A 26,987-nucleotide genomic window follows, 5' to 3' on the forward strand; every position below is an offset into this window, starting at 1 on the left:
CTACTATGGCTACTATTTGGAGAAAAAGCTTTGACTATTTAGGTGACATGCTGGTAAATCAGGTCCACTTATTCAATAATTTAGGATGTTTTTTAGAAGCCATGACTCAGCACTTAAGGTAGTTGTTATAAAGAGGGGGAAGCAGAGTGTTTTGGATGAGATTTCTCTGCTGCTGGAAGAATAGCAGGGGTCTGGATGGGGTAGGCCATCTGAATTCAGAGCAATAGAACTTGAAAGGTTTATTTTTTAAGTTTTGTTCTGATTTTAAGTGTTGTTTTTTTTTTTCCTTTGCCTTCAGAGGGACACAGTAAATAGTTATTAATCAACAGTTATGTATTTGTGGACAAGTTGTGCAAGCTGTGGATGAGCATTTGACGTAATAGAAATGGGAGGCACGCTCTGTTTTTTCAGAATTGGAACATTTAATATGCAGGGTGATTTGTAGGGCAGCTTTGGGCTAACTCTTCAACACATTTTGCCTTCAAATCTAAGTGGATGTTTCTGTATATAAATCAAATGGACATTGAATCCTTCAATCACACTGTGCTTATTGCTGTATAAAAATATTTTTTCTCTTATGAAATCAGTTATCAGTATTTTATGCATTTGGTGAGTGAAGAAGACAAAGTTGTGCTGGCTACAGTTTTGCATTCTTCTGCAGCACACAGAAGTCACAGAATTGATTATACTGCTTGGTATTGCATGGTAATTTTTTTTTTTTTGCTTTGTATATAGCCAGAAGAACTTTGCAGGTAATTCCTTTTCCCTTCCCCAGCCTTCCTTTCATAGAAATCATGCTTATTTTATGTTTTTGAGAGATGAAACTTAGTTTATTTTTCTTTGAAATGGATGTTGCCTGAGAATGTAGGTAGCCAAGAATACAAATGAAAAAAATAATAAGGAAACATTGAAATCTCCTTCTGCCAGATTGTGGATAGATGAAGCCAGCAAAACCTGATTAACAATTTAAGAATGCCCTTTTTGAGCTCACATGGCTACTGTAGTAGGAGGAGAGGGCTGTTTTAAATTGTTCTGCCATTTTTTTTGTGAACATAGGATTGTTTTTCTAAGTTGGCTGTCGTTATGATCTCAGGTGCCCATTTACATTTTGATAAATGGAAATACACAATATTGCATAAGGCAGTTATAAGCACCTAAGTACAAATATGCAGGTAATCTGTAAAAGCTTGAGGCTAATATTCCACTGTCTTAAAATCTGTTATACAGCATTAAGGTTAAAAAGACAAATGCATAAGTAATCAAAAAAGCGGAGTCTCAAAACCAGTTTTGCTCATCCCTGAAACTCAACTGAAAACATTAATCATCAACTTGTTTTCATCCATGTTGTGATCTGGTTGGCATTCAGGTCCTCCCACTGTGGGGTTGTGTTGAGAAGGGGGAAAAAGCTGGTGTGTCTCAGCTTTCTTGCCTTTTCTCAAATGTAGCAGACAGGGCTGGCAGGCTCTGCCAGAGGATGGAAAGCCTGGCCAGAAGTGTGCTGTGGAAGTGACGAAGGGAGGAGAGAGGCACTGACAAGTATGCCAGTGACTGGTTGTCTTAATTCTTAAGCTGTCTTAATTCTCCAATTCCACGCATCCAAAGATCCAAAGCTTTTGAGAAGATTCCACCCCCTAGATGAGGGAAATCATGGTATGAAGAATTTGCTTTGTTCTTTCCTTCCGGGCTCTCCAGTTTCCATCCCTCCTTGCCTACTCACATGCACCCATTCTGGGACCCAGGCTGCTTGCTGTGGCTGTTAGCAGTATTTTTGATGACTGGAATGTGAAGGCAGGAGCGATGAGAATATGGCAGCATGCACCTCTGCCAGGGCTTGTACATCCTCTTTAGTGGAGAAAACTGAGCAGAAAATGAGCACAGGGGAGAAAAAACAGATAGGTCTTGGGATGATCAAGATCTTCTTAAGGCTTAAGGAGAGTTATTTTATTTTGTAAGCAGTGTCTTCAGGCAGAGAAGAAAGCTCCTGAGCTTTAGTTTTAGAGGTAAACAAGCCAGGTTTTGGGCGTTTAGAATATATTCCTGGTACAGAAGCAGTGTTGATAAAAGGAATATTTCACAATATCTGTGGATTAGTAGCTCTGCTGTTCTAAACTGGTGCACTAATGTCAAAGCATCAGATTGCTTGTGGTACAGGGCTCTAGAGTTTTTCTTTGTTTGAAAACATCCTTTGCTGTAAACCTTATGATGTTTTGCAGTATTCTTTTGAATTATTTAGATTACTGGTAAAGACTGTGAAAAGTTTCATTTCTACATTCAGGTATCCAGTCTGCCTGTGTGGACACTTATTTGCAGACATCGTTATCAAGCATCTGCAATTGGTTGGATTTTATGGAACGTAAGGTGGAGCTGAATTTGTGGGTGCCTGTGACCACACTTTTATATGTAGAAGTACATACACATCTGCACATGGCATATGTATATGGCGTTCAAATTTTGCCCTTAGAAAACTGTGGTGAAATCATTGTCCAGAGATTGCAGCCATTGTGAATCAGGGTGCAGTAATCCATAACATATTTTTAAACAACTGGTATTTTTCGGAGACCAGAAGTACAGGGATATAATGGAAACAAAAAGTTTTACTGCAGCTGTGCAAAAGGATGCAGCAATAAGTGAATTTCGCAACTAAATAGGTGATATCTGCCATCTAAACTGAAGGGTTTGCCTGCGTTGTTGCAAGCCTCTTAGTGATTTGCTAATGATTCCATTTACGAGTTTGAACCCACCCAAGGAAAAAGGGAAGAAATACAATTCTGTTTGTATACAGCACTATAAGTAACTGTGTTTTTTATTCTCTCAAGGCTAAGGTGTCTGTGCTGTAGATGGTGCAAAAGTATCATGCACCAAAGGATTTATAAGTCCTCTTTCACTCTTTTGTGGCTTTTAAGCATGGCTAATCACATTTATATCAGGCTTCAAACAGCTTTAAGGCCTGGTCTTGCTGCTGGCTTGGTAGAAAGTGACAGCACAGAATATGTCCCCCAGTGTCTGAGTGAAATGAGGCAGTTACCCACAGATAGGGATAAACGTGCTATTAGATGGTTGAGAAATATATCCCCCCACCAAAACCCTCCTGGGAATTTATTGTAGTGCCTTTGATGTAACTAATTAGCCTGCTCAAAGTAAGCAATGACTAACAGTCTAATAACTGGCTAATGGAAGGAACTTCATAATGTTTTTAAATCAGGACCCTTTTGAGAGTTTTACAATAGGCTGAGGAGCTTTTTCTTCCTGAGAAATAGTTGCCAAGGGTCAGATCCTGATGTCTGTTGTTGTCTTTTAGTTATATTTGACTCTCTTGGCTCTTTGAACAGTCCAGATGTTGGAGATGGGCAACAATCCTGGAGGTATTCTCAAAGTGCAAAGCTTGAGTTTTAGCCCTTATCAGCAGACCTTGAGCAAATGTTCTAGTTTGCTGAGGTTGTCACACAGTTATTTTCAGTCTTTGCTAAATTTCGTAAGGTACAACAGTTTTTTGGAAGGGGAAATAAAAAAGTAAGTTTGTTCTTCAAAAAATTATTTTTTCTCATTTGAGTTTCCCAGTCTTCAAGTAGTAAAATCAAAACATAAAATTTATTATACCAGGAAAGGGAAATGCTTTTGACTGCCTTCTAGTTCTGCAAATTTAAAAGGAGAAATGAGAGGCTACATGTTAATTTTGCCAATTAATTCTACCTTCAAATGTCTTCTACTTCTGCATTACAGCTTTCTTTTTTTTCTTGTCCACTGGAGCTACAAAGCACTGGTACTACTAAGAGCTCCTTTCTCATCAGACAATGATACAGCATTTCCATGTGCCAACCAACGTCTTCAGTGCATTTTCCAGACAGACTATTTGTGCCCGGGGGTTGGAGCATTTCTGATGCTGGACATGAATCCCTCTTGCTCTACTTGCACAAGTAGTTTCACTGAATCCCCAGAATTTCAGTGTGAGTAAAGCAAGCAAAATTTGGGCCTTGTAGGCCCCATGAAGGTAAATTTAAAGTCTTGCCACCTGCTTGGTACCTAGGTGTAGGGTTTAGTGTTTCTCCTGCTGCAGTCAATGTCGTCACTAACACCTAAACCAGAGTGCTGGGGGCTGCACTCGCCAGCGGTGTTAAGTATCACCACAATAATCCACTGTCTGCCATGGGAGAAACATGTAGCCCTGAATTTGGAAAGGGAGAAAATAGTTTTCAGCTGTTTTGATTTAAATTGTTTGTTTTTGTTATTTTAAAGCCTGCATGGAAATGGACTGGGAGAGAGCTTGTTCAGAAGTGAGGCTCCCTCTTCTTAGGAGGCTGACCTTGCAAGTTGCTGAGAATTAGTCCCTCAATTAGCTTCCCAGAGACTCTCAGCCCTGCAGGTTGGGGCTGTGGCTGGGTTCAAGCTCCACATCTTGGCTAATTGGTGGTTCAGCTGGGCAGCTGGAGGGGAACTTGGCCAACAGGATACTGCAGGAATCTGGTTCACAGCAAGCAACTTCAGTAGCTTGACTGAAGAAGAGACTGGGATGGCTCAAGTGTCAGGTCAGTAACTTCAGGCACATGCCCAAATGTTACTCCTTTTTTTTCCACATGTCCTGCATGATCAGCAAGATGCAGGATCATGTGTAAGGCAGCCCAGCCCTGCCTCCTGCCCTCTTTGTCCGTCTTCTGAGTCTGAGTCCTGGGACTGACAAGGAAGTTTCCACAGCACTCTGCCTTTGTGTGTAGGTTGCTGTGTCTGCATCTGCCTCTTGTGTTTCCTCAGTAGGATTTTTTTTCAGCTTATATGAGATTTTTAGCATTTCCCTATAGATCTCATGCAGGAATTTGTAGATACAGACGCTCAATAAAATGAATACAGTAGGTGTTTGCTTGTATGAAATTTTAAAGGTGGCTTTATTTTACATTATTTCCTGTATGTCTGTTTAGCTTCAGCCGGTTTGTTTTAGTTGGGAGCGGCTGGGGAGGTAACGAGCACTGTAAATTCATCTGGATTGAGATAAATTGAGATAAAGACATTGCTACTAACAAGGCTCTCTCTGATTTAGGAGTCTGAAAGAGTGTACCTGAGTTTTTTAAGCTTCTTCATGCCATTCTCAGGTTCCCCATCAGTCTTGGGGAAGAGTCACACTCACATTTGGAAAAGGCTGTGAGCAATGTTCTCCTGATAACAATGCATTGCTGGTTTACTGTTGGAGTGGTGTGAACTCCCTACAGGCCCAATTTTGTCTCATCCAGGTCAGTGGGAGCTCTGCCCTTGACTCAGGAATGCATGATCAGGCTCTGCTTCCAAAGTCATAGGCACTGTATTGATACACTGTGTTCTGTCCTCTGTACTCTCAAAAAAGGAACTGAACCAAGCTGTGCAGCAGACGCAGCAGAAATGAATGTGTGTGTCATTTGAGGAAAATAAGGGAGTGTGAGTGGAGTATTAGGTAGGTATTGTAGGGATTGGGTCCCCTCTCTCCTTCATTGAGAAATCCTTTTTCTTCCAGTGAAAGCTAAAGTTGACAACAAAAGCATATAGCATGTTTTTGAAAACAAACGAAATTACAAACGAGCTGTGTATTCATATTCCAAAGGTCACAAATCAGTTCTTGGAAATTGCTATACATAGGATAAAGAAAAAATAACTAAGCTAAAAATCTATTGCAAGTGGGAATAGAAAACTATAAATTTTCAGTGGTAAGCTCAGATATTGTACGTTATTTATAAGCACAAAAGTCTTGTACAAGGTATGCTTAAGCATTGCAAATGAAGTGAGTACAGTATTGTTATCTAGCAGATTTTGTAGCATCTTGTGTAATTTGAATCTATTTTAAAACCAATTATGAGCATCGTTCTTCATATCTGTGTGTTTCCAGAGTGCTTCTTGTGCAGCTGCTCCAAGTGCAGGAAAATAACAAACTTGGGACCAAGGATGTCCAATTTAAACTACTGTACTCACCCAAAACAAAATTTCACTTACAACACACGCTGCTTTTAAAGGCAGGCACAATCCTACAGATCTGTTTCCTCCAGTGTTACTCTTAAGGTGGTCAGAAAGTAGTGAAAAGTGTGTGTATGCAAGAAGGTGCAGGTACAGCTGTCCTAATGAGCCTGGCAATTGCTCTATTGCATCATTTCAAGGAAGAAAATATCAGGTGTCAAAAACTTAGCCTTTCTTAAATGGGAAGGAAATGGCTTTCTTACTTAGGTATCTGTTCTGTTAAGAAACTAAGTAGTCAATCTTTTTTGCATTCCACCTTCCCCCTTCCTTCTGGCTCACAGCATCTAAAATGCTACTTTTCTGGGAAAGACTGATATTCTGATTTCAGTTTTGTAATTTAATGATGGAGAGTTTCCTTAGTAAACCAAATTTAGAGTACTAGAATGCTTATCTTATATCCAGACCTTGAACATAAAAGGCATTTTATACCAGCAATTGTTCATTTAATGAGCAATTGCAGAGTGCAGGACGGTTAAGGGATTGAGCTATATGCACCATTATTGCAAGAAGTATTCTGAAATACCAGAAATAGGACGTAAGCTCTGATCAGGGGGACTGTGAGCACAATTACCTTCTTTTCAAATCCTTCTGTGACACTGCGGGAGGAAAAAGGACTTTGAAACTTGAAAGGAAAGAGCTTGCTTTCAACCTCAAAAGCTAGGAGGAAAGGGCTCTGAAATTTGCTCAGTATTCCCAATTCACCATTAGCCTGTTTCTTCCTTTAGCCTCAAGGCATTCTCCGCTTTTTGAAAAGATGTTAAGAAATTCAGTCACAATAGAGAGCCTAGTTTTGAACATGTTTCACTCGGTCCATTGAGGTCTGGTCTTCAGCCTTTGTGTGGGGTGAATTGAGCTGAGCAGCAATCTGGTTGGGGAGAGGTGAATGAGCAGTCTCTGTGCAGTCACAAATTCTGGCAAAGAAAAGATTACCCTTTCCTTTATTTTACAATATGCATTCCTGTACAATCCTGCTAGTGGCAATATGCAGAGCCGAGCTTGTGCTTAGGTCAATACGGAGCACTTGGTTTATAGCAACTCTTGTTAAGTTTGTCTTGTAATTGAAGCTGCTGTTGACCTTGCTTGGAGACCATTTGTAAAACCGTTTATTTAGCATAAACTGAAATAATAAACCGTCCTTCTCTTAGGCTGATTGTGATAGGGTGACATTAGTTTGATTTAATGATTAGCCGCCTGACCCCTCAGCTAGAGAGAGCTGCTTGAATAGGGAGAGTTCACTAGGAAGCACACAGGAAGAATACTAATGAGCTTGTTAAATTTAGCATGGCACCAACCACTTTTAATTCCTCTAATGGGAGAAGCACTGCCTTTGAGAGAGAAGGAGGGAGTTGGGGGTTGGGGGGGGGCGGGGGGGGGGGAGAAGAGAGAGGGAGAAAAAGAGGGAGGAATGCCCATGTCCTGGTAGCCAGAGAATTTTGGTCAAGAGAAGAGAAGAGCTTAGAGGGAACATCAGGCAGGGTCCCTTGGACTGAGTTGTAAGTACCTTGTTTTTTCTCTTACTCAGTTGAAGTGCTGTCAGATCTCTCATGAGATAGCAATGCTCTCTGGAAGTTGCAAGCAGAAATATGGTGATGAAACTTAATATATTAAGAGATTTAACTGTGCTGGTGTTGTCTTGTTTAATCAGGGGTGTCTCTGAAGTGTGTTGGGATTGACTTTTAGTGTGGTCTCTCAATAGATTTCAACTTTTTTTTTCAGTTGCTGACTTTAGGTGGTTTAAAGTAAAATAGATTCTACTTTGTCTTGGTCTATGGTAAAAAAAGGCAAAAAAGTTCAACAGGTAAAGAAAGTTTAAAGGATTTTTGCATTAAGTTTTGGCTTGTGCTGAATTTTTTAAGACTTTCTGAGTAAATTAGCTGTGCAATTAAAAGTGTGTTTATTCAGGCATGCTATCCAGTGTGAGTTTTTTGAGAAAGCTTTTTGATTGAGTGAGAGGTGCTCCATTAAGTGAGGTGCTCAGCACTTCTAATAAAATTGGCTTCTGATCAAAATAGCAGGACTAAATCAGGCATTTCTCAGTGGATGTGAGAATCCTGGATTAAAGTGATCATTCAAGACTGGGCACTTCTAACATGTGTCTCTGGCTATTGGCTTGTTAAGTCAGAGAAAGGATGTATGTGAAGAAAGAGAAGCTTATGCAGATTGCTCTTGGGCATGATTGCTTTTTCCTTTTCTTATTTAACCCTTCACTCTTACACTGGCAAAAGGTGGGAGGAATTGTACTGGAGTTGATGGGCTGCCACCAGCTTCTTCTTTCGCTTTGGCATTTGTCTCTCTGCAATATTTTAGTAAATCTGATGCTTCTTTTGACCCTAAAGCTGTTCACTTCTAAAACGTGAGCAGAGCAGTAACTGAACAGTTCTCACTTATTTGGCTGTAAAACCCCTTTGGCAGATGCTGCTGGAGAAGTGGGCTGTTTGCTTACATTTTTGCTTTAGAATCCCACTTGTTGCCATGGTGGACAGTGTGTTTCTGTCAATAATTTGGCCTGGCGCGCCTTGCCCTCACTTACTCTTGAAACTTTATTGAACGCTTCAGTTGAAGCAGAACAAGATTAGACAGCTTTCCCCTTTTGGCACGCTGGAGTGGCTCGCCTGCCGTGAGAGTCGGCAGCATTGCTGCAAGAGGAGTTTCCCGCTCGGCGCCGGGGGAGCTCCTGCAAACTGCTTGGCTCTCAGCGTCCTGGAGCGTGGGTGCTGTCAAATTTCTCATCTGCCCCCTATCACAAGCAACCCAGTGGTGTGAAGTCAGTGCTTAGCGAGCTGTTTGGCTGATGAATAAGCCTTATCATTATTGCAAAAATACCGACGTGTTTAGTTAAATACTTCTGGGGCAATTTTTGTGTGGCAGAAAACATACAGAAACTTTTGACTTGTAATGGCACATGACAATAACTTTATAATGGGGAAAGAGATTGTTGATGCAGAAGGAAAAAGAGTTTTGTTTTCTTTTTTTTCTCAAGTAACCAAAAAAGGGAAAACCTTATTAAAACAAACCATATTTTCCCTTTTGTTTATTTCAGTAAATTACTGAAAGCAGGTTTTGAATTTCATTCAGCAATTTGAAAAATCAGCTTTTTCCATAACAGTCACTAGTACCTTGATTCATGACGTATGCATGTTTTGAGAAGAAAAGTATGAAAGTGGAGCCTGCACATAGATGTCAGCTTCTTCTTGTACCCCAGGATGGCAGTTTTAACAAATACTATCTTTATATGGAAGAGTAAAAGAACTGAAATCCTATCTGATCATCTGAGTGATTATACAGCCCCACAAATCACTCTAGCTTTCTTCTTTCTGAACTGTTGTAGCACTGGTTAGCTTGCTCTACTTAAGAGTCTGTCAGAATTTCAAATGAAGTGTAATACCCTGTTTTTATAGGAGTTTACATCTCATCAGTGAAAGTTCACTCTAGGTTGAAATTTAACATAAAAGACTGGCTCAAGAGAAACCTGATGGAAAATATATCTTTGGGGTGATTTTGTTTTTCAGTTATACAAGCGAATTTCTAAAAACCTCATATAAGTTTTAAAGTTCTAGTCCCCGATTTGCAGTTCTCTAACTAAAACCAGCTTCAGTGTAAAAAGTTGAAACCTTAAACCCTGCTAATCCAGAGCAGGGACCAATGCCTGTGCATATTAATAAAAAGTAGAAAAGGGCAAAGGGTTTAAACTCTGTAATGTTGTTGTCTATTTCCATTAACCCTTTCTTCTCAGACCCAACCCTGGAAAAGCTCTATATGTAGAATTAGTGGCTGTAAAAAAGAATTCTGTCCCTGGAAGATGCTGATAAGTCAGCAAATCCTGGTTGCTGTAATACTTGGAGATAGAAAAATAATTAAGTGCTCAATAGGCTATGCTGCTGAGTTTTTGTGTTGTTGCTACTTGGGGGGAGAGGAGGCAGAGGAAAAACTGGTTAGCATTTCATTCAAAGCAATGGTGTGGCTAATTTACACATATAATGGCCAGGTATCTGTGTGTACAGAGCTTGTTTCTAATCTAATTCCTTTAAAGGCACATAGGTTGAGTTGTGCTGGTGTCAGCCTTGCTGAGTGTAGTCACCCAGTGAGTTGCTGGCTGCTGCTTTTGCTTCTGTGTGAACAAGTACACCAGGGAAAGGTACAAGTGAAAACTTAGCCCTGACCTCAATCTCTGACAACCGAAGTACAATCTTGGCACTGGTGTCAATCATTCTTCCTTGCACATGGATTGTAGAGTAAGAGCACTTTAGTTTTATTTCCTAAGGGTGTTTTCATTTCCTTTTCTAGTTACCATTTTTGTGCCCAGCATTTAATAATTTGAGATTCTTTTTGTACTTCTAGAACTGCAGAGCAACTTTGAAATGAAGAATCTTTATCAGTATTCCTTCAAGATGTATTGGTGTACACTTGCACATACAGTATGGTTGATGAAACAAGGCTGTACCTGGAGCATTAGTATTGGCCAAGGATTACGGGCAGCAAGCAATCATGCTTGTTTAGAGAAACATCTGTATTTTAAATCGATAATGCAACTGAAGGAGAGCATTTACATTAGAGACTTACGTACCTAGCAAAGCCCCTCTGCCACATGGCATGTGTGAAATGTACCTAGCAGCATGCATCTTGATTTTGAGGAACAGAACTATTTTATCTGCTTTTTGAAGGGTGTATGTAGTCCCTAAGGGTTAAAATTCTTGTGGGACCAGTGGGTTGTCTTGGCACCTAGTCCTGGAGCTGTCTGCAAGGAAGGCTGGTAGAGCCATGGTCAGGAGGCTCTTCTCCCCTTACAAGTGGTACCACAGGCCTAGAGGCTTATTCCAAACTAGGACATGGGTTTGACGCTCTTATTATTATTTTACCTGCAGCTTTTCTTCCCCCTTGTTCATTAGGAGTTTGTGGCTTTGTTTTTGTGGATATGGGAAAAAGAGGTAGGGGGAGTATATGCAGCCATCCCGCACATGGTGACACTGTCAGAGCAGGCGGCCTTGCTTGTGCCTGCCTGATGCTGCTGGTCCTGTATCTTGAGCAGTTGTACCCATTTTATTGTTGCCCGCCTTGGTTCTGATCACTGCCAACCTCCCTGCAAGGTTTCAGCCCCTCACACAGGCAAACTCCAGGGACCTGGAGCTGGGCTGCAGAACTGTGGTGGGTGGCTGGGTGTGATTTAGGCCTGGCTGATAGGCTTCATCTTCTCCTCTCTGTGACAAATCATTTTTTGACTCCCCATCAGGGAGCTCCCAGTCTCCTTGTCCCAGAGGCAGGGAAACAGCAAGCTTCTGTCTGTTCCCGTACAATTGATAGCCCCGCTGGTAGGAGCATCAGTGCATGGGTGACGGTGATCTACTGCTCGGCTGCTGCCGGCTCTGAACGGCCAAGCGTCCCCAGGCCATCCCTCACAGCCACACAGGCACCTCCTGTCACAAACTTACACCAGGAGGAGGAGGAGGGCAGCGGGGGGAGAACTTTTCTTTATTGTATTTGCTATAAATGGGCTAAAAGTGTGTGTCTCTCTTTTTTCTTCCCTTCTCTCTTTCTTCTCCCTCATTTTTTTGCAGAGGATGAAAGTCCTGGGCAGACCTATCACAGAGAGAGAAGGAACGCGATCACAATGCAGCCGCAGGGTGGGCAAGGCCTCGGCAAGATCAGTGAAGAGCCTTCCACGTCGAGTGAGGAAAGGGCCTCATTAATCAAGAAGGAGATCCATGGATCTATATCGCACCTTCCCGAACCTTCCGTACCTTACCGTGGGACGCTCTTTACCATGGACCCCCGAAATGGTTACATGGACCCTCATTACCGTGAGTATTGATTGCTGCCTTATTTGGGGATGCAAAGTTGGAAGGCTGTCAATTTCAGTGTGATTTTGCCACTTTGCATTGTCCCCCGGGGGGAACTGCTTTATCCGGAGGGAGTGGTGTTTGTGGTAAATACAATCTGTTTTTTTCCTGAAGTTGAAAACCAGGGTGCAGTTGCACTGCAGGTAGAAATTATCGCAGGCCTCTGCAAAGTGACTTCCACAGGACATCTCATCTGTTGCTAATCCTCTTCAGCCATCCAGGGTTGTGTTTTGCTCCACCTCCTTAAAACATGAAGAAAAACGGGCCTCATTATAGCTAGCAGAGAAGGAAAATGAAACAGGCCTTAAAAATCCCTCTTTTAAAACAATGTTAAAGTATGTTATTGAGAGGAAGAAGGACTGTGCCCTGTTCACTGAGAATCTGGGGAATTGGAAGGCTTATTTTTGTGCTTTGGGACTCCTTGTTTTGTTTAGGAGGGTTTTTTTAGACATTCACAAGTGTGTTTGAGAATGCAGGCTTGATGGAGTGTTTTTGCAATTTTCTTTCCCAGCTACAGTTCCCTGAAGTTGTAAGAGAGAGGAAAAAAGGCAAATGGTTTCAACTTCTGAATTCTCACTCAGGCATTAATAAAAAAGTAAGAAATTAACTGACACTTGAACACAGATGTGGAGTGGATTTCTCCACAGGCGCAAAGTATGAAGGAGTTAAGCAATTTTTTTTTTCCATCTGTTTCTAGTTTACAAAAAAAAGAGAAAAAAGATCATTTAGTTGTGTAGTAATGAAGTACATCTTGAGGTGTCAAGGCTTGTGCCTTTTGATTATAGATTTATCACCCAGTCAGGATACAGATTTGCCATTTAACCTTTCAGTCTCCAATTCCAGATGATAGGCTTAAGACCCACAAAGAGAGAGTAGTCTGCATTAGTTTTCCTTTTTTTAAAACATCATTCAGAAATTTTAGTGTTTTAAGGCAAAAGGTCATTAGCCAGATGACTGATTAGTGAGGACAGCTGATTAGTGCATGTTTTTTTGCTAAAGAAAGTGCCAGGGATAAAAGCTAATTTTATCCCTTCATTAGTTGGGCTAGCAGCAAAGGGGAATGTTCACTCATCAGGGTGCAGATCAAAGTATGTCTTGCACAACCTTAAGTCTCACCAACCTCTTAAAAAAAAAAAAAGGGCCTGATTGTTAATAAGGATGGAGGTATTATGAGAAAATGAACACTTGTTGTCTGTATAGTTTAGATCAGTATTCAGGAAAAAAGTTTGCAGTTAAGCTTTTGAGCTCTTTTTCAGTGTAGTCAGTTGGTTTTTGTACACCTTCCTCTCCTGCGCCCGCACAGACCTGCTCAAACCCTCTGGGGGAGTTACTCATCTCTCTGTTGAGGAGCACACAGTTGCTGCAGCACATCAGTGGCAGGCTTCTGCCAGAGAGGCATGAATGTGCAGTGCAAACGGCCACTTGTGAGCAGCAGAGCATACAAGTATAACCCTCGGGGGTTGGAGGCACCATTCCTGGCTTCTGGTTAGCAAATGCCCAAATCTAGCTTAAAAGAAACCCAACAAAAAAACCCAAGTATTACTGGGGAAGCAAAATAGCTTCTCTGTTTGTAGGCAGTACAGCTGGGGAGAAATGAAATATGTGACAAAAACAACCCTCAAAAACAACTAATCTTATGCTGAATTTAGTGGGGAAGATTGCCATTTTGACTGTCTGATCAGCTGCCTGCTCACCCCTTAAATCTTGTTCAAAGTGTTACTGACATTACTGAAGGTTCCGACAGAAGAAGAAGATCCTGGTCAGTCAAGATGTGTCTGAGTGGTTTGCAATGACTTTATTTTGGTTTATTTTCCCAAATTTGCTTTTTGACAAGAGTTGTCAAGATTTAATGAAGCTGCTGTGTTTGCATTGTGACCATTAATGCTAGCTAGTTAGGCTGTGTGGACTACTAGCAAAACATTGATGTCAGAAGTTGAGAGGACACCAGAAGTTCCCCACCGTACGATTGTAGAGAAACAGGAGATTAGTTAATTTTAAATGAGCAACAAGATCTTAAAACAGAAATCTAAGTCAGAAAGCATCAGAAGGACAGACCTGCTTCCCTCTCCTGTAATGAGTAGTACATTTGTATTCACTGATTTATACGGTCCCTCAAGCTATTAATGTCATAAAAAGAGCCATCATGCTTTTATTTACCTTTAATAGCTATGATACAGAGAGACAACTAAAAAGACAAATGTCTAGTTAGATTTATAGGAAAGCAGACAATCTTACTGAAATTTTCATAGTAGTTGTATCATTTATATATGTAAGATATGCTTTCATCAGAGTGGTGACTGCATTAAGACTGACACTTTTAGTGGTCCATATGAAGAAGGCTGAATAATGTACACTGTAGCAACAGGTAAAGAATCAGAGAGGCTATTGTTTTCCTTTCTTAATTTCTTGCTAGTTTTGCTGGGCATGTGTATAGAAAATATTTTAATTCAACATAGTCAGATGTGTAAACACAGTAATTTCTTAGTTTCCCTGTGGTTGGAAAATATAGACTTCTCAAGATGCCTAATTCGTGCTTCTATTTATACCCACTTTGTATTTAAAAGTGTGGGCAGGCTTCCTGTAACACAGGAAAAGGGAAAATAATTCTTTTGAAGAAAGACATCTGTATGTTTTTATGACAAAAAAAGAAAAGGGTGTTTAAGTCAGTTGTGTGTAGAACGCATGTTCCTTCCATGAGCTGCAGTTATTAGAAACAACTAGAGTGCTTTGCATTTTTACGTGTAAACACGTGTGTGTCTGTTTGTGCATTGCAGGATTTTTTTGTTTTAATTTTTTTTCTAATTAAAATGACTGATGTTATAAATGTTGGTAATAATAGTTACCATAAATGTGGAAGAAATCCCTCATTGAGGGGGAGTTTGCTCTCCTGCAGAGTGTGGGTGGGGAAAATGGTTGTGTTTCAAGTCAACCAGCTTTTCAAGCAGCTGGGATGAAACATGCTATGGAGCTGGCAGCCCTTCTGCACCGCCAGAGAGCCCCTCAACCATTTAGCAATTGAGAATGTGAATACAGTCCCATGCTCAGCTCACAGCCTTCTATTCTCCAACAGATAAAAGGGAAAACACAGGCCTAAACCAGAAATATTTCTTTTCTGTCTTTTTTGTTATGGATTCCTTAACCACTATTTAAACACAGCTCACAAAGGAAGAGGGAGATGCTGTTTTTGTTTGTTTAACTTCTAAAAAACTTTTTTTTTCTTTAAAAAGGCTTTAGGACAGATGACAGAAGAGCTGGAGTTAGCTCCTTTTCTTAGTTGAGGAGAGCAGAGTTACTGACCCTAATCACAGTGTTTCTTAAAAGGATTTAAAATCCTGAGTTTCTCAAACACTAATTCCAGTGGTAGTTGGAGCCCCTTGTTAATGTAAATTCCTTCTCTAGAGTTAGGGCTGAGGCAGGGAAGATGGGGATAGCAACTTGCCTTTGTTATTTTCTTCCACAATTTTAATTTTCATGTAGATTTATGGCAGTGCTAAGACTGCCTGTCTCACAAGTCATTCCTCATGGAAAAAATGAATCATTCCTGATGTAAACACTTTGATTTAAAACACACTGTTGATATTCTTCCCTGGGTTACACAGATCGTCTGAAAGAATTGTTAGTACCTAATTAGCAAAACCTGAAGAATTATCTTAAGCAAAAAGCAGTGACAAATCATTTGGCTCTGATCCAAATATTTATATATACAGGAATGTATGGCCCTTGCAGGATTCTCTTTGTGGTAAATCACTTCACCTCAAAGAGGTTGCACTAGCTGAAAGCAGGAACTCACTCCTTTTTTTTTCTCTCTTTTTTTTTTTGCCTCTTCTTACTAAGGATTTATTTTGCTGGTGTTGAAGCTTCTGTATCTATCTGGGGAGGTGGGAACTGCTTATTGCACATTTCATAGGATTAGCCCTCCAAAGGTATTGATTGCCCTCAGTTCCCACTGACTGTTCTTGGGCTTAGCTTTGTAAGGACTGGGCCTTGCATAACTGCCCGAGTTAGATTACCCAGTGTTAGTGTCATCTCAAAATCAATTTGCAACACGAACTAAAGACTCCAGCAAGGAATAAAGTGCTGGTTCACCAGGTGCACTTGTTAATTTACTAGCTTTAATTTCCGTTGACAGGAATTCCCCTTCCTTCATATCCCCATTGGAAAGGAAAAGGGAGTGTGGAAAAAAAAAAGGGGAATAGGATTTTGTTTCTAAAAATGCAAAGTGTTAACTGGAAAACTGGAAACGCTGTTTTAAACTGCAGTAATTGAAAAGCAATGACTTTTCATGGCAGTGACTCTTGAACTGCAGTGGCCAGCTATGTGTGGCACATTTGACAGTGAGAGCAGTCCAGGTCACCACCAGGAGATGGGCTCATGGAAAGGGCCTATAGAGGGGTAGGTGGTGGCCTCCTTTGTCATCTACCTGGCATAATTTGGGACTCAAGAGAGCCAACTGAGACACTTCTGGATAGCCACAAAGTAGGCACTTTTTTTCTTATTTCACCTCTAGTTTCCCAGTGTCTTTTGGTGACAGGAGACCAGGACAGCTTTTTGTAGAGAGTTTCTACCTGGCCTGGTTGGACAGTGGTAGGAGAATGTCACTGGTATAGAGATTTAGGGCCAGAGTCTTTAAGTACATTTAGGCCTTCTTCAGTTTCAAACTGAGTTTGGCCTCTGAGAATCTGGGTCCTACTTCAGCTCTGAAGCATTTTGCAGGGGAGAGGCTTAAGCACTCTAGTAACAAAATTCTCTACTGACAGTGATTTATGGGGTGATTTCCAAATGTTGTCAAGTAGGAGTAGTTGAAAAAAGTAAAATCTAAAGCTTTCAATAGAACTCACAAGGAAAAAAAACCTCTGTTAGAAAAGTGAATGTCAGACTGCTCATGTCAGCTGAGCAGCTGAAGTGTGGGTCTTAAAAAAATTAGTGTGTTTACAAAAACATTTTTGGGATTAAAAGTCTAAAATATAATAGTATCTTTCAGTAGCCTCCAACAAAAAACATTACTGTTCTCAAATACAAACTTATGGTCAGAGGCAGCTTCAGTGTGAAATTTAGGAAGGTGCTGCAGACCTTGTAAGCTTAGCAGCTTCTTAGTTGAAACAGCTTCTCCAAGATGCCTTCCAAACCTCCTGCATTGGTTTTGAAACTGCTCATTACAAGTACTCCTGCCCATTTCTCCTGAGGCCTGTGAAATCATCAGTGACTCTTGTGTGATGGTCTCATGTGGAGGTAACAAGTGCACCTATAGATTTACAGTATGTAGATAGGTTCTTCCTTCTTAAGCTTTTTTTCTCTCCTCAGCATGAGACAGACTCCAGAACTGCCAGTATCTGGAAAGCTTTGAAGTGTAATGTAATTGAGCAATTGAAAGGTGAACTTGTAGGTTTGGTTGACTTTCTTTGTTAGCTTGGTTTTGGCATTTGTTTGTTTTTTTTGTTGTTTTTTTTTTTCCTGTTTTGTTGGTTTGTTTGTTGTTTTGTTGTTTTTTTTTTTGTTTAGCTTGGTTTGATTTGGTAGAATAGAATGTTGGAGATTTCTTATTTCTAAATAAGAAATAAGAAATTATAGAAATTATTTGTAGCTCTATAATTATGTTGGACTTCAAAATTCTGCAACTATTTTGAGAAGCACATTAAAAATGTTATTTTAATGTCTCCTTGTTTTGGTGTTCAAGTGCATCTAAGAAAGCTGTGGGATGAGGTTTTATGTGTGGGTTTTTTGTTTTGTTTGTTTGGTTTTTTTAAAGAACAGGGAGGATGAAGACAGGATAAATACCAAAATACTAATGGATTTGATTTGTTTTTTCCAGCTAAAGCTTTTTTTTATCTGCTTTACAGTATGCATTTGTTGTATACTGCCTTCATAGAACAAGACAGAATTCATTGCTCAGAGCCACAGAATCATGGTTAAGAACTGTGAAGAAAAAGCCAAGAAATAATGTAATCCATCTCTTGAGCATCAAGGCAGATCTGCTGTCCCTAAATCAGGAGAGAGTGAAAAGCTTCTTCAAAGTTGTTGTATCCCTTGATACATGGACATTTGTCACAATGCTTTTAAAACAGAAGGTCTGTAGTGAATTTGGGCTGATCTTGTGTGCCTGCAACGTAACTGCTGTGGCTTCAGCTGGAAGGTGGGAAAAAATGTGAGATGGCTCTATTGCATTGAGGTTCTCTCTGGGCAATGTTACTAGAGGGAATTTAATTGCTGAAGTAGAGATTGGAACTTGAGTGCCATTTTCATGCCATTTTCATGTGAGGATCCTAAGTGTTCTGAGTGCCAGCCTCGTCAACCCCTGTATCCTGGGTCATATCTGTTAACTCTGTATGAGTGTCCTCATATATTAGGGATTTAAGATGACCTGTCTGTAGCAGAATCCTCAACTGTTGTGTCTAAATGTAGAAGACAAACATTTAAATTCAGAGTTTTTTGCTCCATCTCTGCTGTCATAGTCCAGCTTTTGTTAAGAAAATTGTAGCAATAAATTGGTTGCAGAGTAGCTAATATGTACAGGATGCTCCTCTGTTGTGATTCTGTTTTGTTAATTCTCTTTCATTTTGGGTGCTTGAGATCTGCATGTGCCCTATTTTTTATTGCTTTTGTCCCCTGGCCCTTGTATGGGCACAGAAGGAGGACATTGTGTCACAGAGGATACCTCAGGTGGGCAGTGGAGTGATGGGAGCGTGTGGAAACCATGGGCTTGCTCTCTGCTTGGCATTGACCATGGACTTGTCAAGGTGGAATTTGAAAGGCAACATGGTCCCTGTTGTCAAAGTGCAGTTTCAAGCTTGTCCCATGGAAGTCTCTCAGTACTGGCCTCTTGTTGGAGTCCAGGGTTGAACAGGCCTTTACTTTTATGACAGTTTAAATGCTTTGGTTGCTGAACCATTTTCAGGATCGCTGGCAGATACAGCTTTATTCCTATTGATTGAGCTCAGTACTTAGGAGGAGAGCCACTTAGCCATAGCCTCTACTTCCTTTTATTCACACCTACCAGCACAATTGGCTTCCTCTTAGCCTGGCTCTTTACCTCTTAGTCTTGGTAGTTTACACAGCACTCTCTAAACTCTTATTAAAACACTGCTCAAATTACTTACAACTCGGGCTCTTGAGCTTGCTGAGTGGATCACATCTGAGTCTGGAGATCATGTCAGGAATGCTTACCCCTTCAGTCAGAATTATACTGGCTACCTTTATTGATTTCTGATGATACAGCTTGCAGCCGAGGCAGCAACCACCAGTGCAGAGAAGCAGTATTATCCGCAATATATTGAGTATTCATAGCTGTGTTTCAAAGAGTACAGCTGCTGTACAGCTGTGTTGCCATGTGGTCATTGGCATGTGTGGTGGTGGGTACACAGCAGCAGGAAAGGCAACATGTGTGTGGGAATGTATGTATGTACAAGTTTGTACATCTTCATACTTCCTTTTAAAAGTAAGAATTACCGCTTACAAAACAGTCTTTCAATATTGCTTTCTTTACTGGGTTTTTTTATTGTCTTGCTGTTTTTTAGAGTTTAAAACAGATAGCTCACCAGATAACAGAATTGCTTTCTAATCTCAATTATGCTTCTTTCGTGTTTCACACTGAATAAGGTAGTACAGAGAGTCCCCCATTGTTTATTCCAGTTTTCCTTTCACATTTCAGTGCTACCTTGAGCCACCATTTTTCTGAAACAGTTGAATGATACTAATCCAGAACCCAGTGAATTCAATGAATCAACAGCTGCTGGCTTCAATAAACTTTGAAATAATCCCCAGTTGCCTTAGATTCTACCCTTTTATCCTACCTGTTCTCCATGCTAGTTGCAATTTAAAATCGTAATTCCCAAGAATCCATATTATCATTATGCAGATGAAGAGCTGAACATTGTTATTCCTCCATGTACAGTCCCCATTGAAATAGCCAGTGGTAGCAAGCCAAAAGTTATGGCATATGAAATACTTCAAAATAAATGGCTGATTATGGTAATGGCTGAATGTAACACCATACCAAGTGTTGAAGCAAATAACTAATGAGTTAGAATGTGTTGAATTGAATTTCATTCCAGCATCTCAGACTCCCTCGTGTGAAAAGATACTGAACTTGATTTGTATGGTTTTTGTTTTTTTTTCACCAGCCTTTATACAGATAGTTTATGAAAGCTTCAAGCTTTGGCCTTGCGTTCTGTTAGACATTGTTGTTGGGTTACTTGGGTGAATGAAGTTTGGATCAAGGCCTGAATTATGTATAAACATTGGTTGCTCACTTTACTGGGATGGACCAGCATGGTACAGTGATAGGAAACTGTTGGCACCAAAGCTGTTCATCATGCTGGACGATATTTGAATTGGCATTAACACCACTGATCTAACAGTACTGTTAATAAAATTGGTGCCAGACATCAAAAACATTAATTACTGCTGTAATAGGAGTGGAATTTTTTTTTTGCTTTTAACTAGGAGGGAAAAGAGGAGCACTAATCATACATAACCAGCCAATTATTAAGCTGCCCAGTATTTGGGATGTTTGATTTGGAAAGCCTGATGTATGTCCCGATCATCTAAGTCCTTACATTGCATGAGACTGGCAATGGCTACGGTCTGTGCTTTTTTCACTCTTGCATCTTTTTGGTTAATTTTTTTTTGTTTTTTATTTAAATACATAAAGCAAACTGGAAGAAACCCCTTTAAATAAAGGCTAAAGGCCTGATTTGGCTTCATCTGATCCCACAGAACAAATTAAAAACCTGAGTTGTGGCCTGTGAAAATGTTTCTGCTTCTTTCAGGGAAATAGCACATTTCTTCAAAGTCAGTAGTTATTTATCAGATTAACACACATCCGACATTTAGTAGTGCCATTTATCCTTTGTGCATTAAAAACCAGGATCAGGGAGGACAAGGGCTACTGTAGTGTTTCTTCCCATAGATGTGAGTTTCTTGTGTATTCTGCTCTGACAAGGTGGTCTGTGCTGGTGGGTTGAAGCATGCTGTGTGTCTGTATTGTGACCAGCCTCCCTGTCTGGAATTTTTTGGTAAATAGCCTGTTGGAGTGTTCCCTGTGTTGCTTGTACATGTGGGGGTTGCCTGGGCATGCAGGTCCTGCTGGACCAGAGGTGTGTTGGGCCACTTGCTGCTGGGTCTGTGCCTGGAGGCTGGCAAAACACAAGGTTGTTGTGTCTTACCATGAGGGGGTGGCCTCTAGGCTACCTTTAAGAGGTGATGTAGGCATGTATACTGTTTGTTAAGGTTACACAAGGTATTGGCACAACTCTCTGAAGAGAACTCTCATCTGAAATGGTGTGTTCTGCTGTCTGTTGAGAAATGATTTTTGTATTTTCCCTATGGGAGCCTGATGCTTAGCCTGGCATTGCTCAGTGGTCTTGAAGCACAATACCCTGTTGTGGGAATTGCCTCATAGATGGGAAGAAGCCATCTTCAAATTCCTTCTGAGCACGCCTCTAGGCTACATCTATTTGACAACATGTGCCAGTAGGTCTTGGCTCTAGAAAATGCCAGGGTCTGCTCGGTGTTTTCCATGTGATGTCTTTTTTTGACTTACTATTCAGACTCTATCTGCTCATTGTTTGCTGCAGTCTTCCACAGAGTCTAGCTCAGCTGTTTGATTCAGAATCTTACTATTCCAGCTGTGATTTCCTAGGGAGCTTCAAAAGCACTCAAGAAGGGTGCTTTCTCTTCCTGCTTCCATCCTGCTGCATAGTACTTCCATGAGTCCCACCTAACTGCAACTAATGACACCATTTTATTTTGTCAGCTTGGGGAACTGAGAGATGCTGCTGGCAGGCAGCAATCCTCTTCAGCCTAGGTAAATTTTGCTTCTTGTTCTTCTGACAGGGCCATGTACTTAGAAGGAAATGACTTACAAAATAGTCCAGAATCAATTGAGTGCAGAAGTGGGAAACCAGAGGTGGGAGTTCTAGCAGTGTTCCTCCTCAGCCCAGCCTTTTTAGAACTATGGTGACTTGTATATTATGGCTTGTAGCCATGAGATAAAAGTCTGATGATACTCCCCTGAATTTATCTTCAGCTCTTTAACTCTGGCTGATCCTACTGCAAGTACATGTCCCCAAGTCAGTGCGAGTGTGGCTGCCAGCACATCCCTGGTTACAAACCAGCCCTGATGTGCAGCATTCGTGGTGAAGCCACATCCCTTTGTGGGAGCCGGGTGCAATACTTTATGTCAGTGTAGGTGTGTATCTCAAGTGGAAGACCTGCTGTTTTATTTGTAGTGACCAGCTATTTTTATTTTAATCTGGGATGATTTTGGCACAGTATGGTGGACACTGGTATTAAAGGCTCTTGGTGCACAACATGGGATGCATATACTACAATAATTTGGTGTTTTCTCTGAGGCTTGATGCTTCCTGGTTTTTTCCTGCTCATTTTCGTAATGTGATTTTTCGTATACTTCTGTATTATGAACCTTTTTGTTTTTTTAAGCTATCTCTGATATGCAGCTTTCATATCTTGGCTCCCAGCAATGTTGAACCTCATTTTAAAGTCCCTTCGTGTAAAAGCCATCTAGTTATAACTCTCAAAAATAAGAGGCTTTTCTCCTGAGGACAGCTCCATATTGCGGGTGAAGTATAATCCTTAACATTGTTTTTTTGCTTTCAAATAGCTGGGGACAGTAAGTCAAGGAGTGAGAACTCCCTTTGTTTCATGTAGTGTGCGTTACAGGGAAAGAATGTAACAGAGCAGAAAATGAAGAAAGACATAAAAGAATCTCAGCTCAAGGAGGTCAGATCCATCACAGGCTTAGCATTGCCTTCAAAGATGTCTGGGACAGGTGGCAGTTCAAGACAATCAGAGGAGAAGCATCCGCTAGCGCTGAGATAAGGGATTCTTGCAGAATCCTGCTATCTGGTCCCAGTTTGCTTTGATGTAACTCTGCTAGAGAAGACTTCTGGGAGCAGGCTACTGCTTCTCTCTGTGATAGGCTGCTGTTGTTCAGCCTTTTAAGGTCTCATTACAGTGGTCCTTGAGGATTAATCCTCTTTAAGGTTTACATGGGAATGTTTTTGTCTGAAGGCCCAGCCAGGGACCTCACTACCACCTGTACAAAGCATTATTGGATTCTTTCATTCTATTTTTTTAAATGGCTCATATTTAACAGTATTTGACAGAAAGTAAAGCCAAACATCTTGCCTTTTTTTACTTCCCTCTTTGGCTATTACTGAGTTTTTGTTGAGCACAGCTTGAGCAGTCCTTTGCAGACACTGAACCATTAGCAGTAAATTGTACGCTTCCGGTTACTCTACTTAGCCTGCTGGTTTTGGCTGTCTTTCTTTTTCTTTTCTTTTCTTGTCCTTGCCTCCCTTTCTGCTTCTAAAAGGAGGGCAGTGATGATGTTTGGCTTCAGAATCAGAAATCACCCTTTTGCTGGTTTATTCCCATGCCTGCACTGGTGGATGTTGCATTCATGCTGTTCTGCTCAGCGCTGAAGGTATGGGAATGTTGTCAATTATCAGCATTAATTTATTAAAAGAACACTTTGACACTTTATAAAGGTTTTTTTATGAAAATACATTTGCCGCTTTGAAATGCAAAGCTTGCTTTTGCTGAAATTTCCACTTGTGAAAATCACACCTGGTTTTGGAGATGCAGTGGCAGGCAAGTGCCTTCCAGCTCCCCAATACATTCTGTTCTTAGTCTTGTTTCTGTGTAACTCTGTTACAGATCTGCCTCTTGAAGATAGAAAAAAGGCATGCATCCTTGATGCCAACAAAAGGGATGTTACTCCGACCTGGAGTCTCTTTTCCTAGTGTCATTCATCATTTCCCTAATTGAACTAAGTGTTACAAAGTAATTTTGATACTGTAACTTCAAGATGGTGGCTGAAGTAAAATACTGACAAAGTTTCTGCTGAAAACAGTATCCATGATCCTGACAGGCCAAAGTAAAGTTACTGTTCTGAGGGTAATATCCAGTTTACGGGACTCTAGTCTATGCTGCAGTGGAAGTCCTGAAGTTTAGCGCTTCTGAACCCATATCAAACATCTTGATGGTTCTAATTAAATTTATTGTGACAAGTGATAGTGTATTTTAGTTTTTAAAAAAAAGGCAACAAACAGTTTCTACCTAGAAAATTCATCAATGGCTAAAAGTTGAATCCTTTCGGTTTTAACATAATGAGTTGTGCATCATTGCCTACAGAATAATGTGTCATGACTTACATAGTGGTTCAACTTTATGAATAAAACACAAGGGAAACAGCACCTTCATAAGCCTTCTGGGTTTTGTTTTGAGCATTCTGTTTGGAAGTTATCTGGTATGTTAGAGTGCTTGTAATATATGTATAGCAAATTAGTTTTCTTTATATATAAAAATACTATATGAAACTCTATAGCTAATGCTGGCTATATAAAACTGTATGGTGCCATTATAACCATAAATATGCCTGTTACCTTCATACACTGCACATAATTTAAAATTAGTGCACGTGTTTAATTTTTACTGTGTATGTGAAGATTGTAAAATTCTGCCTATACAATTTTCTCCCTGTTAGCTAATTCCGAGAGGGTGGAAGGATGAGAGAAGCAGAAACTAAGGAAAAAAAATACTAACTCAAATAAAGGTAATGAAAAGTTATGATGTGAGGTGCTGTAGATCCCTTCAAGAAGACCTGTTGTTTGAAGAAATACAGACATATTCTTGGCGGCCTAACTTTATATAAATCAGAGAGGTGTGCCATTTTATGCACATCCAATCAAGTGCTGCAGCTGTAGTCTTGATGAACATATTGAATATGTTTATAAATAAAATATTCTATACTTACTGTGTCTAAGCTCCAAATACTTTGAATAACATGATGTTAATTTCTATTAATCTTCTTCAATTTCTTGTTAGAGCTGGTTGTCAGCAGTTTGGACTTCTATGGAACTAGTCAGGAGGTTACTGTTTCATTTTTGAATTCATAAAACACAGGGAACATGAGGAGTTTTTTTATTCTGCCTGGTGATAAATGCCTGAAAACTGGCAGTGCTAGGTTTAACTGAATTTAATGGCTATTTATGTAATTGCAGTGTAAAGGTGTCATTATGAAGCATCTTTTCAAACTGAATATCAACTGCAGTGCAGTTTAACAACGTTTCGTCACATAGTTAAATATTTTCCAGGTAAAAAAATGTGCTTGACAACGCCAACCCAAGTTGTGACCTCTTCTCCAAAGAGCCCTGGCTCCTTTTTCACCCAAACACAAGTGGGCTAGACAGGAAAAAGAGGAGGACTGATGTCAGACTGTTTGTTAGGAATGTGATGTTGTGGTCAATTGCACAGTCTACAGCAAGACAAGAAATGGATAGAGCTTCCTTCTGGGCCCTGGGCTTGTCTTTATCCAGGTTGTAAGAAATAATGTTTCTTGGAGACAAGGAAGTGAAATGGCTGGCTGTTGCACTGTTAGTACATACACCATGGGAACATTTACTCATTGTAGTGTTAGTGTTTTCTAGATAACAAATATAATGAGAAATCAGTGGGAATTAGCCATTCTGGGAGTTCAAAGTGTAAGGGTCAGCCATTTTTTCATTGTGAGAGTAAATCAATCTATGAAATGAAAGCCTGGGTGTTTGTTTTCAGTTTTTTTTTTCCTGTGTGACATAAAGCAAAAATATAATATTTGATTCTGCTCATTCAAACAATCATGGAGAATTCCCGAAAAATAAGTTTTCAGAAAGTTATAATGGGCTAAAAATAGGGTTTTGTAAGAGGTTATATAAATCCACTACAGCAGGTGCTACCCTATATATGTGTAAAAATACATATATGCATGTGTATATTAATTTGTGTTACATATGTTAAAAATTCCTTTGCAGCTTTGGGGCTTTATGTATCTCATGAGTCTGAAATTTTTCAATAGTAGTAAATTCTGCATTCTATACTATTAGCAGTGGAATCTTACTTTTTTTTTTTCCCCTACAAAAGAACAAAATTGTAGTCAAAACTGATCTCATGCTAACAAACGTAGAATGGACTTGGAGTTGTTTAAAGTTCAATGGTTATACCACAGTGTCTTTATTAGTATTTAAAAAATACTTAACAACCTGAAAATTCAAAAAGCAACACAGCAGTAGTGTGTGTATCGAGTATTATATTTATTTATTTACACAGATGCCATAAACTCCTGAATGCTGCTCTTAGCACGTACAAAATATTTTCAGAAGTGGCTGTAGCAATTGTAGTTGCTAGCCCTGTAAGAAGAAACATAAACTCATAAAATCTGTTTTAAGCAATGTGATGTGGGAACTCTAAGAGTTCACCTCAGTTAAGTTGCTTCACTGAGTTGTAGCTGCCAAATATTGTGTTAAACACTAAAGTAAAGATTCAAATCATATTAACGGAGAGTTTGATTAGGAACAAAAAAATTGGTGGATTTTCAAATTGTCCTCTTTCAGAGCCTTTTAGAGTCTCCTTGTGCATGACTCTTTCTCTGTTTTTTCTGTCAAGGTAATCCAATGTTTTCTCCTTATTTTCTGTGAAGTCTTATGCACTCTCCCTTATCCAATACAAGTCTCCTCATCATGCTTAAATATGCACAGGATCATTAATTTTCCTAACTGCTCTGTATACTTTTTTCCTGGCCTGTCTCCCAGAGCTAGAGCTGCTTTGGATTTATTGATCTGTCTTCTGTTCATGCTAAGAGAAAAATCCTCAAAACTTAGGTTGTTTCTGTGGACTCTGCTCTGTTAGATCCTGTCCTGAGCTTGCATCTGCTGCAGAGCTTTTCATCTTGGAAAAGACTGCATAACTATGGTCTATAAGATCTAGCAAGGACCTGAATACTGGCTGTCAGATTAGAATAAAAATTGTACTCAAGCAGCTCTGACAGGGTTTGGACATTCAGTAGGTCATTTCCCTCTTGTCTAAACACCCTGCAGCTTTAGAGGAACATACAAGTCTTGGGTATCAGGTGGCCAGCAGAGGTTTTCTGTGGTGGGTGCTGCAGTGTGAAACACTGGCCTTGGCTCTGCAAGTAGGCAAAGCTCATTCAGTAAAGCTGTGGTTGTTCTGTAGAGCAAACAAATTGATTTTGGACTCATTAGGGATGAAATCCCACCACACCCAAAAGGCTTTCCGTATGTTCAGGATTAGGTTTTATACCTTCAAACTAGAACACAGATGAAATATTTCTAAAAATAGCATGATTAGAAGTGATTCCTTTTTGGAATTTTGAGCTACTGTCTATTT

At 40.1% G+C, this 26,987-nt stretch overlaps 1 protein-coding gene across 5 annotated transcripts in view; it reads left to right on the forward strand.

Annotated features, from left to right (window-relative positions):
• GLI3 (GLI family zinc finger 3) overlaps positions 1 to 26,987 on the forward strand; it is a 206,784-nt gene that overhangs the window by 55,004 nt on the left and 124,793 nt on the right. For 4 of the 5 annotated variants that reach the window (XM_038125584.1, XM_038125572.1, XM_038125589.1 and 1 more), the window contains exon 3: positions 11,523 to 11,765. In XM_038125584.1, coding sequence (XP_037981512.1) covers positions 11,523 to 11,765 — 243 coding nt within the window. Of the gene's footprint in view, positions 1 to 7,413; positions 7,464 to 11,522; positions 11,766 to 26,987 lie in introns of those variants that run through there. The other variant, XM_038125594.1, reaches the window with a different exon arrangement.

The sequence above is a fragment of the Motacilla alba genome, chromosome 2 (genome assembly GCF_015832195.1).
Source record: "Motacilla alba alba isolate MOTALB_02 chromosome 2, Motacilla_alba_V1.0_pri, whole genome shotgun sequence".
NCBI classification, from domain to species: domain Eukaryota; kingdom Metazoa; phylum Chordata; class Aves; order Passeriformes; family Motacillidae; genus Motacilla; species Motacilla alba.